This window comes from Bemisia tabaci, chromosome 7, assembly GCF_918797505.1.
Source record: "Bemisia tabaci chromosome 7, PGI_BMITA_v3".
Lineage (NCBI taxonomy): Eukaryota > Metazoa > Arthropoda > Insecta > Hemiptera > Aleyrodidae > Bemisia > Bemisia tabaci.
Genome location: NC_092799.1, coordinates 29,853,881 through 29,869,204, shown reverse-complemented (window position 1 = coordinate 29,869,204; position 15,324 = coordinate 29,853,881). Strand labels below are relative to the sequence as shown.

At 33.8% G+C, this 15,324-nt stretch overlaps 1 protein-coding gene across 4 annotated transcripts in view; it reads right to left on the bottom strand.

Moving 5' to 3' along the window:
- Positions 1 to 1,355: 1,355 nt before the first annotated feature.
- LOC109042413 (E2F transcription factor 1) overlaps positions 1,356 to 15,324 on the bottom strand; it is a 54,632-nt gene continuing 40,663 nt past the window's right edge. For all 4 annotated transcript variants that reach the window (XM_019059127.2, XM_019059147.2, XM_072302819.1 and 1 more), the window contains exon 10: positions 1,356 to 10,071. In XM_019059127.2, coding sequence (XP_018914672.1) covers positions 9,923 to 10,071 — 149 coding nt within the window. In that variant the 3' untranslated portion in view covers positions 1,356 to 9,922. The remainder of the gene's footprint in view (positions 10,072 to 15,324) is intronic.

The window sequence follows — 15,324 nt, the reverse complement described above, 5'->3', positions numbered from 1 at the left end:
AACTAAAAATGGTTTTCTAAAAAAACCAATTTTCGGTCATTTTGAACTTAACCGGCGGTCATTTTAGAAATTTCGGGTCTTTGAACATCTATCGTTGAATTCGTTTTTCTCGTGTCAAAATACCACTAGCTACCGATTTTCCCGTAAATCCATCGACAAATAACCGGTGTGAATTTTCGGCCATTTTGAACTTTAACCGGCCGCCATTTTGAAACGGTTTGGGATATTGACTTCGAGTTTGAGCGAAAAGTTTTCTTTTTTTATGCTCTTTCGAACGAGCTATCACAAAGGGGGTCTTCCCATTTGAAAATTAAAAGTTGGGGTCCGTTATCCCCCCCCCTCTGAAAATTTTAGGGGGGCCCAAAAAGTAGCTCCCTTTAACCCAGGAACATCCCCCAAGTTTCAAATCTTTACCTCAATTAGGTAAAAAGTTAGAGGGGGTGGAAGGGACTTTTGGATCACCCTGTAGAAATTTTCACACAGCAGTCCGTGACGATGAAGCAAAGGTCAAAATATACACACAAAAATGAGAAAAAAAGCTAAAAAGTTAAAGATTAATTTTGAAGTGTACAAAACTTTTTGTGAAAATGTGTCCATGTTTTCTGCTAGTTTACATTTGTTAATTTTGTTATTCCTTTATAGATGCGGTTTTCTGTGGTTTGGAGCATCAGTTATCCCTCCGATTACCTAACAAAAGGTCCTTATTTTTTGCACTAAGGAAGGATGGGTGGATCAACTTAATTCCTAGATGTTTCCCTGATAAGAAATAAATCGCAGGTGGTTAATCTCATTATTTTTGCAATACCTATGGGAATGAGATGCTTGAAAAGGGAGCTGATATTAGTGTTTTCATAAGTAAACTTACTCAAGTTAACATATATAAAACTTGATCTTGAATGAACTAATTAAAGCTCAGTTAGTATTCCACTGAGCCAAAAGATGTTTGATTTCTTTGGCAAGAGTTCATCAAAGTAAATTCACGAAAGTCCTCTTTTGTAAAAGGCACTGGACAAATTTTCAATAAGGAGAACTATGGATTAGCAACATTATTTTTATTGGCTCTTAAATCAAAGAATAAGTTCATTTCTAAATTTCTGTTCACTTTTTATTTTAGTAGAAGCATATAATTGTTTTATTATATTAATGCTGAAAAACTTCGACTCAACCAGGCCAGGAGAAACACATTAAAAATCAAAGTGATGTCTCAGTTGTACGTAAAGGCTCCTCAGATTATTTTTCTGAAGCTTGAGCAATTTCTACCTCAGAGGAATTTGTATGACTTTGCTGGCTATTTACTTGAATTAGGTGGGGGAAGAGGAGTCCTAAAGCAAAGAAAAATGATGGAAGTCCAAAAATATAATTAAATAAGATTGATTTTATTTATAACAAGAATTTTCAATAAGCTTTCTTTTCTTTTCTTCACCATACAGAAAATACATAAAAAATTGTATTCAAATAAATAAAAATATATTTTATAAATACTTAAATTTAAATTGTATATAAACTCGTCTACACACATAAAATTATAGTATACAGCACACTCAAACAGAATCGCTCTGGGGAGCCAATCATTCATATGAAAATCGACTCAACCAGATCTTATTATGTCACACAAGGGGGCTGATACCAATTGCAAAAACATAATCCACTGGAGATGGAATACAGATAGGATAATGACTGATAAATTTTGTTTGGTAAATTTGCACGGAAATACCATTCATGACAGTTTCATCTCATCTGGGGAAGATAACATGAAAAAAAGGGGAACTAATTTGCGACTTTCCAGAAGCCCTGTAAGTTTCCTAAATTTATAACTAAAAATTTTGATAACTTCCAAGAAAAAAAATAAATAAAGAAGGAATAATTCTCGTAATACCATTCAACTTTACAAAAATTTATACTGACAAAAATTTTCAGGAGAATGGTTTGCGAGTTACAATAAATTAAGAAGTTCTTCAGCGAAGGAGCCAATAAGCCTTGCAAGACAGCAATGATCAAATGAATATGTCGCAAGTTGTGGCAAATCAAGAATTGGAAATTTTACATTCCTTCACAATACTAAAAATGAGATTATAACGGAGAGTATTTCAGAGAAACTATCAAAGCAACGATCTCAAATTCCTTGCTTGTTCATGGTACTTTGTAGACAATAACCATCAAGGAAAGTGACACTTACAAAACACCACATTCCTTGAATGGGATCATTAGATAAACTTGAGAGATAGGTCCAATTTTAAGACAAGTGTATTCTGTCGAAGTACTCAAAGAGTATGTATTAGTATCATCAAAGTGTGGAAGTCCAAAGCCGGATAAAGACGGAAATAATTACAGTGTTATACTTATGGATAAGTTGGAGTTAGTCAATTGTGTGAGGTAAACTATGGCACATTGCCGCAGCCATTCAGATGAGCTGTGTCCTATGAATTAAAAGTCGAAAAACCCTTGGCTCCAGAAAACTGGAATTTCCTTTTTTGATTTTTCGAGATATAAAATTGATGGAAGTACAGTGCTATTTTGATGAATTCTCTTGGGTCATGAGAGAAAAGAAAAAGTCTAGGATATCAACACGGACAATAATTAAAAGTAGTTTTCCAAGGTAAATATCCAATGAAATGGAGCAATAAAGCATGTTCGAAAAAGCTTGCGGAGGAAAAAAATTTACCGAATTATGAGGAAATTTGTAGGGATGAGAGATGTATATTAATATCACCCCTGGCGCCGAAAAATCCGAAATTTAGAGTTGCATATGTTATGACAGCCTCTGATCAAAGATGACATTGCCGTTTTATTGCTATTTTCAAGTTGAATGGCAATGCTGGATAGTGAATTGATTAGTGCTACTTGCAAAGGAGTAAATAATTAGCGAATTGTGAGATGTAAGAACTACAGCTGAAATTTTCATTGCAATCAAGAAGTCAACAGTAAAGTGCCCTGAGGTTTGCATGTGATAAGATCAGTATAACCTGCGTGGCTGTGTCAATTTCAGAAGTTCAACCTTTGGTTGAACTGGATGTTTCTATTGAAGGTTATGGTTTATCAATTTTTTTTTTTTAATAATCAATTTTTATTCAATTTTAAAACAGTAGCTAAATGGAAAATAAAACCAAAAAAGATGACTAACAAAAAAAAAAAAAAAACAAACTGAATTTTAAACTTATGTAATTTGGTAAATTTTTTCGGCTCAGAGAAACCATAAAGTTAAAACATTTTACAGAAAAACTGGAATCATTTTAATCAGAATAAAGTAATAGTGATTTAACTTTTTCAATGCACTTACTGCAATAATGAATGACCAGAAATGAAGAACTGGCATAGTACGGACATAGGAGTCTGAGAAAAACCAATAGCGTCAGAACAATTAAGTAAAAACTACTAGACAAATTATACATGAATTGAAACTGTAAAAGACAAGAGGAAAAAAAGTTCAACACTCAAAACACCAATATGATTAGAATTGATGAGCAGTACTATACATCTAAATCAAAGTTGTAGGTCTCAAGAGTTGAATCAAATCCTGATGAATTTATAAAGTTTGGTATCATAGCATTCTGTAAGTTTAGACTTCAGCAACAGCACATTTAATTCGTCCCTTGACTGACATAAAGACATAACTGCACATTGAGATGAGCCCGGAAAAGCATTGAATTGTATGAACAACAGGGTTCATTGCTGAACATAGTTACGCCCCTATGTCAGGAGAGCGACGAATAAGGGACTGATTTTACATGTAAAATAATAACGAAAGGTTAATGACCCACGTGCAGATTTCAGTCCTGAGCGTTCAGTCACGCTCGTCCTGGGATGAAATTAAGTTATTACATCATTAAAGGCAGTATTTTTGTAAAATCAAGATTACACTCTGAAATGGTAGGATGTACATTCCACGTTCACTCTTGTTTTGTTCATGAGTTCATTCTTAAAATGCTACTTTATAAATACAGCAAAATACTTGCTGAAGAGGAAATATTGCTCTTGATCAAGAGAGGATTTTCCATAAAATTAGTAGCAAGTGAGAAGAAAAACATTACAAAGAACATAAAAATCATGATCAAGTAAGCGAACAGATATTCCATATGAACTATAGAATCTTGAGACTATCGAGGGCTGACTGGTGAAGACCACAGTTGATAATCAATGAACCAATAGACAAGGCACGAATTTAGGCATTCTGATGAATGTGCCGGAAGTTAAAATTTATGCATCAGAAAACGTTAATATATTGGTTAAGAGTTACTTTCAACAATTTTTGCTACTCGAATCATGTTCTACATGAAATTTTGATGAGAGAACATACATTATATTGCTTGAAGTAGCACCTTATCTAGTAATCCATTGTCACAGGTGGTCCACAGTTGCACTCATCTTTAGTTTCAGACTGAATAGCCACCAGCCCTTGCGCGGAAGTCTACAGACTCACTAATCAAATATTGACTATGGCTCACACAATTATTACTACAACTATGTGAACTCCATGCTCCATGGCCACATAATTATTGAGTGGATTTTGAATATTGTTGCATTGAACTCCATTAAGGCACCAGTACCCGGAATGGTACCAGTATCCAGAACGTCGCTCAGTTTTTCGTAAAAAATAAGCGGTAGGTACATCAGTGCAAAAAGGGCATCAGGTTTTCACAAATTACACTCAGAGGGCGCCACCTTGCAATAAGTGTGATGGTCGTGCGCTCCTTTTATTATCTGTACCATGCTTCTATAGTGACGTATTCACAGAGCGGTTCGTTCTGTGAATACGTCACTATAGAAGCATGGTACAGATAATAAAAGGAGCGCACGACCATCACACTTATTGCAAGGTGGCGCCCTCTGAGTGTAATTTGTGAAAACCTGATGCCCTTTTTGCACTGATGTACCTACCGCTTATTTTTTACGAAAAACTGAGCGACGTTCCGGATACTGGTACCATTCCGGGTACTGGTGCAGTTACCTTATGTATGAATTTTGGACAAATTTTACAAGATATGGATCATCTACACTCAACCTTAACTTCAAGATATGACAACATCTTTCCCTTGGACTTGAGGAGAAAAATTTTACCGATGGTTCATCCTGCAGGGCAAGTCCTTCGTTATATCTTTATTCCTTTAAATATACCTATTTATAAAAAGGGAAGTTTTAGATGGGTAGTTAAACCAAAAGAGACTATGAGAAGACCAAGAAATGGATGAAACTGAATCATTTATAATCTGCGGCTCAACCTGAAAATAAACTAGCAAAGAGTAAATTGAGATTCATTGAAATGAACACCTCAATGTTCCTCTTTTCTTCGCTTTAGTTCGTAAGTTTGCAAGATGTAGTTATTTTGAGACCCATCTTGGGCTAAAATCTGGAGTGAGAGCTCTTTAACATGTTTCTAGAATCGATCTATCAAAAATCAATACAATTTGAATGCTTTAATAAAAGTCAAAATAATTATTTACAAGATATTTTCATCAACTCTGTGTTGAAATTGCACTCAGGTTCAAAAATTTAAGAAAGGTAACTAGGAAATTGAAGTCACTTTCAAGGACTGGTCATGATTTAGCAGAAGTTTTCATTTTTTGAGGGAGAGCTTAAATTATGGCATGGAAAAATTTTGCAAGAAATTCACAATGAAGGTTCACTCATTGTTTGACAAGTCAAAATTTCCATTTTTGATGGTACGTGTAACATCAACTATCTGGCCTTCGATCTACGCAAATCAAGGACTTGATGCTTACGAGGGCAAAAGTAAAGACTGACAGGTAAAGGTAAGAGATTCTACACTAAAAAGTAGTTCAATTCAAGGGAGAAAAACAGTCGAGGAGGGGGGAGTGTGAATCTTTAAGATGAATCCAAAACCCAGAACTGCATTACTGTTTTGGAACGGTTTATTTGCCTGAGGAGCAAGAGAGGGATCAAGATACTTAAACATGAAATAAAAAAATTCCAAAAGAGGAGAGTAGAGATTTGCAGGCCCATCATTACTTAATTAGTGGTTGAGAGCATAAAGGCTTTACTTCCCCCATCCTCCATAAAATTCCAAAATTCTAAGTCAGAGAAGCACTCATTTTACAAGACAAAAAAGTGACCAAGAGAAAAATGAAATTCCAGGTCTCATTCCAAGGAGAATTAGTTGCTGAGGTTAAAATATTTTCAGTGATAGGTATGTTTGACTGGATGAATATTATTTCAGTTAGTATTTTTATGCAATGGGTACTAATGGTTGTCAAAAACAAGCCACTTAATAGAGAGATTAGTTACTTTTGATTTACTCCTAAACACTGTATTTTGATGTTTGATTTTACATTGGGTGCGTCAATCTACAAGCTCAGTCCTCCTAATTAAAATGTAAATTTTCCTCTGATACATCATATCGCATTGATTGAGCACATACTTTTTCAAAAATAAGACACGCAGCAGTCAATGAAAAAAAGTATCATGTCATCTGAAAACTGTAAATAATTAATCATTTGTAAAGGGTCAACCAGTCTGTCGAGTAAGTATGATGGGTCAGGTGAAATAAAATTTGAGTATGCAGATATATCTAGCATGCTAAAGAGAAGAAAATGAATTACTCAAAAAAAGCCTGTACATTTCAAAGAAAACTTAAAAAAAGCTAAGGCGGAACAAAGAATGATCGTTTTTCTGGCGAACATTCTTATTTCAGTGCATTGAAGAAATGAATTTTTGATGAAAACTTAAGAGCTGTAAATTAATTAAATACTTTTTACAAACAGGTTAATCATAATATATGCACACATTTATTTTTTTTTCTTTTTGCTCTTTGGATACAAATAAGTGTCAGGTACAGAGGATATAAAGATAAATTTAAACACTACGCCTGAAATAAGAAAGAAATACTAAAATAGTATAATTTGGTGCAATATTACATCTCTATTTCAAAGTCCACTTTTACCCTTTAAAAAGAAGATTATTATAGTGCCAAATAATTCTGTTCCACAGATGGATTTATAACTAAGGGAGGCAGAAAATGTGAGGTACTGTACCTCTTGACAGATGATCTAAAAGGCAGCTGACAAGTAATGTCTTCATACCAATTTATAAATATTTAGATGCTAAGTCATTAGACTTAATACAGATACGTTAAAAAGTAAGGAGAGGATTACAAAGCAGAGCCATCCTCTTTTTACCAATATACCTCATTTTAGAAAGTCTACATATTGCCAACATTTGATGGTGAATTCACAAGAGATGTTGATGAGCGACATTTTTAAGCTGGCCTGAAAATTGGCAAGAGGATTCTGTTGGAAAATAGAAATTAAAATCCATAAATTCGGTACAATGCTTAGGACTGTTTGAAAATAGTGTCTAGTCCAGTTTAATCACGTCTACATGACTTTAAATTCTACATGTAATTCACAAGTTTCCAAACTGGGTTGCTGGCAATTCTTGCAGATATGTATTAAAATTTGAAAGTGCATGGTCCAAAGTATAATAAAGTTTGCATCAACATTACCCTCCAAACATCTCCAACCAGTGATCTTTTGATATAAATAATTTAAGAGCTTATGACGAAAATTTCAAAGTTGGTTTCATTCTGATTGAAGAATGCGATTGATAAAAAATCTCAGCATAATAATGAACGAGCGTTTCCTAAAGAAACCTATCCTTAATTTCACATTTCAGCAACTTTCCTTCATTAGTAATGTCCAGCATCTGCCAAAAGATCATTAGTTCCAAGAAATATGCAGATTCAAATTTAAATGCCTGCAAGAATTGCCGGATTTAGGGGAGGTGAAAATTTAAATAAGGAGGAAGGGTTCCCAATATTCGCCTATTTGGCCTATATTGCTACTCTCCTTACATTAGGTTCCCTAAGAATGTTGAAGAATAATTTGAGTGATTTGTATGTAATACAAATTAATAAAGAAGACATGAGAAACCCTCTGTAGCCATGAATGCTACTAGTGTAATAAAACACTTGAATAGTTTTCAAATAAGTTGCAAAATTCTAGTTTTTCATTTGCTGAACACTCGTCAGATTTTAACAAGTCATAAGACTTTCAGTTACGCTTAGTTGATGAATAAATTAAAGTAAGATGCATCAATGTCTTAAACTTTGTTGACTTGTGAATCTAACTATTTTCCGTTACTGCACCTTTATGCTCCTGTGCTAAAATTTTTGAGGGTAGTGCGATCATTATATTTGGAATACGGAAAAGCATTAAAATAGATTAAGAATGCAATTGATTCAAAAATCAGAGTCTTACTTTAAACTGGTTCAAGACTAAGTAATGACAGTTAATCACACTAAATAATTTAAAATTCACAGAACGTTTTTGTCATTAAAGTTGGGTTGGACGATAATGGATTGTTGTTGGATGACATAAGGCAATCAAAGTAAGCCTCGATACAATCATGACTAGTATATATTCTTCAACATTCTAGGGATAGCAACTAGACACTTTATGATACTGAAACATTTTGAGGTAGCGACTTAAAATAAAATGCGATGGCTTAGCTCTTAAAAAGAATTTTTCAATTGCATCTTTAAAATTGCTGCACACTTTTTATTTTGGAATTGGAAAACGTGTCAACATTATGATTTGAAATTCCCTTTGATAATTATGCAAAATTTGAGGATTTTTTCGTAAAAAATCTAAGCTATAATGTCCATTCATTGTCCTCTCAAAAAATTCCAATTTAGCCACAAGACTACTAAATTATGTCATCACATGGATGGATTGGAAATTACCAGATCTTCTCTCTTCCTTGCCGGTTTACAAAGAGCTGCGCCTATTATTATCCTCTTATTTAAGGTACCAATATTCTCATCAATAGGAACAACTGAAATTCCTAAAAAAATTCCAGCATTTCTTTTGTGGTTCAGAAGTAACTTATTCAATGTGAAACATAAGTTTTGCACCACCCTGATAACCTTTTTGCTGACGAAACTACTGAGTTGAGACTTTATGAGTGTATTCGGACCATAAGGAGCTACTTTTCGGCTCTTCTCAAAAAGCCCCTGGGGGGGGGGGGGCGGCATAGATCTTAAATCACGTTTCTTAAATGACAACCCCTACATTGTGATACATCACAGGAACAACTTGATAGCTACATCGGCAAAAAAGTTATCTGAATGGTGCAGGACTTTCAGATTACACTGTATTATCTTCTGAATAAATAATGCACTATTTTTCTTTTAAGTAAAGTATATTGAAAAAGAGAGAACTTGGGATTTGGCGTGATAGAAGTCAAGGATAAAATGGTGATGTTGATATTCTGTGACAAAGCCAGAGAAGGTATAGAAAGTTTGATAGCCAGTTTTGGTTAAAAAGTAAAAAATAAATTTTTTGACTAAAATGTTAATACAGTTTGATAAATTTGACTAAAGCAAGATTACATCACGGTTAAGATGTAAAATCTTGGAATTTTTTATTTAAAATTTGGATACTTCATGATGAGCCGAGGTCAGCAAAATTTTGCTCAAATCATCGACTGAGAAAACTGGGTAAAATAATAAGTTTTACACCATGAAGCAGAAAATCAAAAACTTAGTTCTTTCTTTTGTTGACTGATCAAATAAATACTTTATCTTTATACAAATTATACAGAGTAATGTGTTGAGAAGAACGTATTTAAAAGTACATGGTGAAATTTACATATGTACAGTCATAATTTAACGTTAAAAGTATTTGTGGACAACCACAAAATTCTTCATTTTCAGTCTATACATATTTTTCTTAAACATTTTAAGAATACAAATTATCCACAACGAAAAAAAAGGAAAAAAAAATTGACGACAACACAAGGAAATGAGCTAGCTACGATTAATAAATCACCTGCTGATGATGAACTAATCGATTAAAATATGATTTGATAGTGAAAGAAAAGACAGAAAAAAAAGATGAGAATATCTATATAACTACGCACAATGCTCCTGAGTTTGGTCTGATATATGGGCCAATTTTTAGCGTTTGAACTAGAAAGCAAACCCAAAAAGATCTCCCAGACCTTCACCGTTGTCCAGGCTGAAAGCATAATCAGACTCGGAGAGAGGAGGCTCGAACGGTAGGAAAGGTTCTCCATTCAGATTTGTTACCGGTCCAGTCATATCAAAGACTTCTCCTTCTGTAAATGAAAATGGAAACTATTAAGATAAGCAAAATAAATGAAAAAAGTAAAGAAAAATTCGTGAAACGGTAATAGCAGATGTATATGGGGTGATCCAAACGTCCCCCACCATCCTGGTAAACCTTAAAACTCTTACCTTTTTTTGGAGAAGTCCCTCGAAAAAAGAAGGCCCCAAAAGTTGTTTTCTCGGATTCTACTATAAATCATACTAGGGTTGCTAAGAAAATGAAATTTTGATGTAAGAAGAGGAAAAATAAAATGAGATAAATTATAGCAACAATAAATGCTTGAGGAAATTATTTTAAGTTTACGCCACCGTTGAAATGAACTACCTATGTCAACAAGGAATGAGCCAAGTTTCACTGAAAGTCCGCCTAATTGAAATCAGTACAATGGAGAATTTGCAAGGGTCTGAAATTTGATGAATTTCCTGTTTAAGTGGAATCCTCTGAGTGAACTGAACACGAAGATACCCTTGATTCATAAAATGAGCAATTATTAGAGGAGATATGACAAAATAACCGATTCTGCTAAAATACATGCGTTTAAATGGGAAATGCCGCCAGATGACGTCACAAGGCGGCGCATTTTCTCACTTTTAAATCAATTTTTCTCCAATTTCCCATGTCAGAAAAAAATTATGAAAAATGTTGCGAACTCAGCTCATTAGGCACTTTCAGATGAAGCAATAAAAAAATTGCGTGCAAATTCTCCATTAGGCACCCAGATAAAATGAGCTATATTAACAAGGAAGGAATCATGGTTTCCAGAGGACCAGTGGTAATTTATTGGTCAACAGGATTTTATCTATAAATTAACATGCATCTGTCAGTTGCTGACTGATGACCGCCCTAACCTGCCATTTCTATAAAAACCTTGCTTCTTTGCTAAGCACAGTAAAAATAACAGAAACTGAAAATATTACATTCAAATACTAGATTCATTCTTCATACACATTCTAGGGAAGAACGAAAAAAGTTATGACTGATGACAAGTAAATTTGCGATAAATGAGCTAAGTATTCTCCTAATAGAATTTTGAATGAACGGACACTTGATTTCAAGCAAAATGCACTAGACCTAAAAGAAAAATTTATCTTCTCTTCACAGAATTTTTTTCTGTTTTTTTTTTTTTTCTTTCTTTCTTTCAAAGTTCATAATAAAATAATGGTACTGAACGAAGGTAATATGATATGAAAGGATAAAATTATTTCATACAAAAGGGGGAAAATGCAACAATAACATTGAAGCGCCTCAGCAACCATACTTATAATGAAAGAGAAATCATAGTTCAAAACTGAGCAGAAGCGAAAATTGTTAGCATTCTTGCATTAGTGCAAGTACAAAATAAGATGATAAATATGCCAAATGCACCTACTTAAATATTTTACTGGCTAATGCATTTCGTCCCTTTGGGCATCTTCAGAACTCAGTTATCAGTCTAAAAACTAAGAAAAATCAGTTGCCGCCATACGCGATTACAAGCTAGTAATGTGAATATTACTACGCATTGAAATGAACAATTTGAAATCTAGTTTTTACGGATTAACAACCACAACAAGTGGAAAAGTTTTATAAAGGATTCATAAATAAGCTCTGAAGATGCCTGTGGGGGCAAAACGCATCAGCCAGTAAGTCATTAGAGTAAGCACCTTTGGCATATTTATCATCTGATTTAGTATCGAATTATAGGGTGCGGGTGCAATATGCATAGTAAACTTGTTCAGCAAGTGTTCCAATATTTAAATTGCCCATGATTGTGAGAGTTTTTTTCCTGGTGAGTTTTTGAAACAAATTGGCAAATGCATGTGATTTGGAGAGAATGTTTCTTTCTTACACATTCTTATTTATTACTACACAAAAATAGTGTTAATATCTCACTTCATACATTTTACAAAAAAATCATGAACATGAGAAGTATACTAAGGATATAACCTACTATATCTAATTGAAAAAATCCTTGTAAAGGAGTGTTCAAGCAAGACCAGAATTTAAGTTTTGATAAAAAAGCAGTGGCACATTAATTCACATCTAAAACTATGAGAGAGGATTAAAATAAAAGGTAAACATGAAGAAAATTTGACAGAATGATGAGAAATTTTAAATGCTGGTCTTCATTGAAAGAAGTCCTTCAATTTCGCCAGATTTAACACTTACATTTTTTTAAAAAGGGTCAATCAGTATGGATTTGATGAGTCATTTTTAGTCTAGAAAATATCAATTTGGCATCAAATCTATTTCAGGATTTCTGGATAAGCTGTTTAATCCTCTGGTGAGTAACAAGGTTTTAAAACGGTAAATTTAGTCCCTTATTTACACAGGAGTCAAGTTAAAGACTACTTCTAATGTTTTGTCAACAAGTCAATTCTGGAGGCACAGAATCATCTTAAAATTTTATGCTGCAAGAAAATGTAATGTTCCGAGATACTGCTGCATTGAAGAGCATGAACAGGAAAAATGGAAATGAGGGGGCAAAACAAACAAACAAAATCAAAACGAAACACATGAAACAATTATGAACAAAAATAATCCAGGGTTCAGCAGGAGAGGCAGGTAGATGAAGCTGTTAGGCTAAGCAGGGTAAGAAAACTAACCTAAGCTGAATTCCATGGTGCTACATGTGAAATAGACTGCAGCAAGCACAGAATCCAGCTTAGTCTAGTCCTCTAGGCAGACCAAGCAATTTTCACTCATCAATGATCGTTTTAGTGCGACCAATTCTCCTCCAAGAATGAACTTAGACAAAGAGCACGCAACGTTTCAAACTCATACTGCAAACGTAGCTCCGTTCGATATTGTATAGGTGCAAAAAAAATGAGGAAACAAAGATATATTTCAATTTTTAAGCTGCTACACCATTTCTGTCACTGACTGGTATGCAGGTCTATAAATGCAAGATAATAACTTTGATTGGGTTGAGATGGGCAACTTTTTTCATTATGATTGGTAAAAAACTATTATCAGAGGGCCATCTACAATGAGAAAAAGTTATGCTTAAAATTGTCGAACTAGTGTCATTCTATAAAAACTAATTCTGTAGTGGCTATGAGCATGATGGTGTCATTTTTACAGTTGAAGGAAATTATACCAATTAATTGGTAACATTATGGTCATATGTACATAAGAGTTCTTATGGAACACCACAAATTTGATAATTTTATAGTGAAAAAAAACTATGTAAAAATAATATTCATTCATCTGTGACTTACGTGTTAAGTTTTTACAAGCCACAATACAAATTTTTACTACCCAGTTATGTTAAATTATAAAACTAAATGGGGGGCAAACATTCTAAATTTTCTGCAAAATTAAAGACATCGATCATGATTGGATCATGAGGAGACATCAAACAAAAAGAGAGAAAAAAACTAAAAAAACTTATTTTTGCTCTTTAACTCCAAAGAAACTAAAATATAAACATCAGAGTCAATTTTTCCATCTTTAAACTGAAGTAACTAAGGAGATATTTGTGTGAGAGAAGGTTATCTTTCATTTAGCTACACTTTGGTAGATGAATATGGCGCCCAAATCAGGTCAAGATGAAAAACTTCCTTTAACACAATACAAACTGTACAGATATCTGGCTGAACAGTGATGATCGAAAAAGAAAAGAGTGAAGTAGACTTCTTAACAAAGATTCCTTAGTCCTTCAGTTCTTATGATCATAAAAGGAAGCAGCACATATTTACAACCTGAGAAGGAGATGACACAAAGAGTCTTCTGTCATAAAACACATCTCTTGATTGCTTATATTTCTGGCTCACTTTAACCCCACTTTCTGATAGTTCATAGGATTTTTGGAAATGGCGAAAGACCATTCAGAACAAGGACTGTGTAGAGATGGAGCGACTTTACCTTTTTCTACCATGATAAAATTTCACTTCAATTTACTTAAAATATTTTGGAAAATTGCCTTGAAAATTAGAAAATTTGAAAGGATAACCACTGTATAGGCAAAAATAAATGTTTCTGATTGTTATGAAAACAAATTGAAAGCTACACAATCTTAGCAACATCCGGTGCACATTAATGACCAAACTGCAAGACAATGCATCTCCATTTGCAATGTAGCAGACTTCCTTTAATACTTGTTTTTTTTCCAGAAGACTTGTCAACATAATTTCTTGGAAAGTTCTGTAACTTTTCTTTTCTGATAGCAGAATATTCAGTTTAATTTCATACTACGAAGTTAGCTTAGTTCTTTTTGGAAAAATTGAATGGGACAGAAATTTAGAAACACTGCAGTGGAGGTACATGGTTTTTCACTTCAGCCATCGATACATGCCCTTTTTCTGAATTGTCCAGCACATGATAAACATATCAGTTTATAAAAAATGACTAAAAAAGATTCTCTGACTCCTCATCTAAATACAGGCAAAATCCTAGATTTCTACATGATCTCTATTAAGTTTAAAACTGGACAGTAATAATAATAAAGCTAACTCAAACATCTAAGTCCTTTTTTCATAACTTTGTAATTTGAGGCTTTTGTGACGGAATCAAATTACAAAGAAACTAAGCAGTCATTGATGCCACTGATAGCTTGCTTGTTTGCAAGAAGCGCCTTTTTAGGTTATCGATGTAATCTCGATCTATATGTAATTTGATTCCATTCTTCATTGTAACATTCCAAATGACCGAGAACACGATTTTGTGCTGAAATATTTGGGCGGAACTTGGCATAGAATGAAAAGTATGATGGTTTTGTTCTGGAGAATAAATGAAAAACAAAGAGGCTCAGAAGGAGAAAAAAAAAGCAATTAAGAACACAAAAAGGATAGCACCACGGTGAAGTCGTGAGGAAAATAAACTCAGAGCAGTCTTTTTGAAAAGATATTTATATGCGTTTAACCCATTCGCATGTTTAGACGAGTGTGCTCGTCATGGTGCACCTAAGAAAAAAATATTTTGGCACACCTACTTCTCACAACGTTACTAAGTGATTGACTTTGTCTTTGTACACTGACTTTTTGATAGATAGCGCTTCTTAACATTGTTCCAAATATCATTCTGGAGTATTCTGTTGCTAACCTGAATGAATCTTTTTGATTTTTTTTTTAATATGAAGCAAGTATTTTAACAGAGAAACAAATTGTTTTGCTGTTGGCATAGTTGCCGCATTACTCATCACATGCGAATGGGCTAAGACCAAGTTATTCATCCTTAGTTAATTCTGCGAGGTTTTAGAAATTCAACATCTCTCCTCTTAGCTTTGGAAAAAGGTTGCAACAGCTTTTTTGTAGCCTTTAGA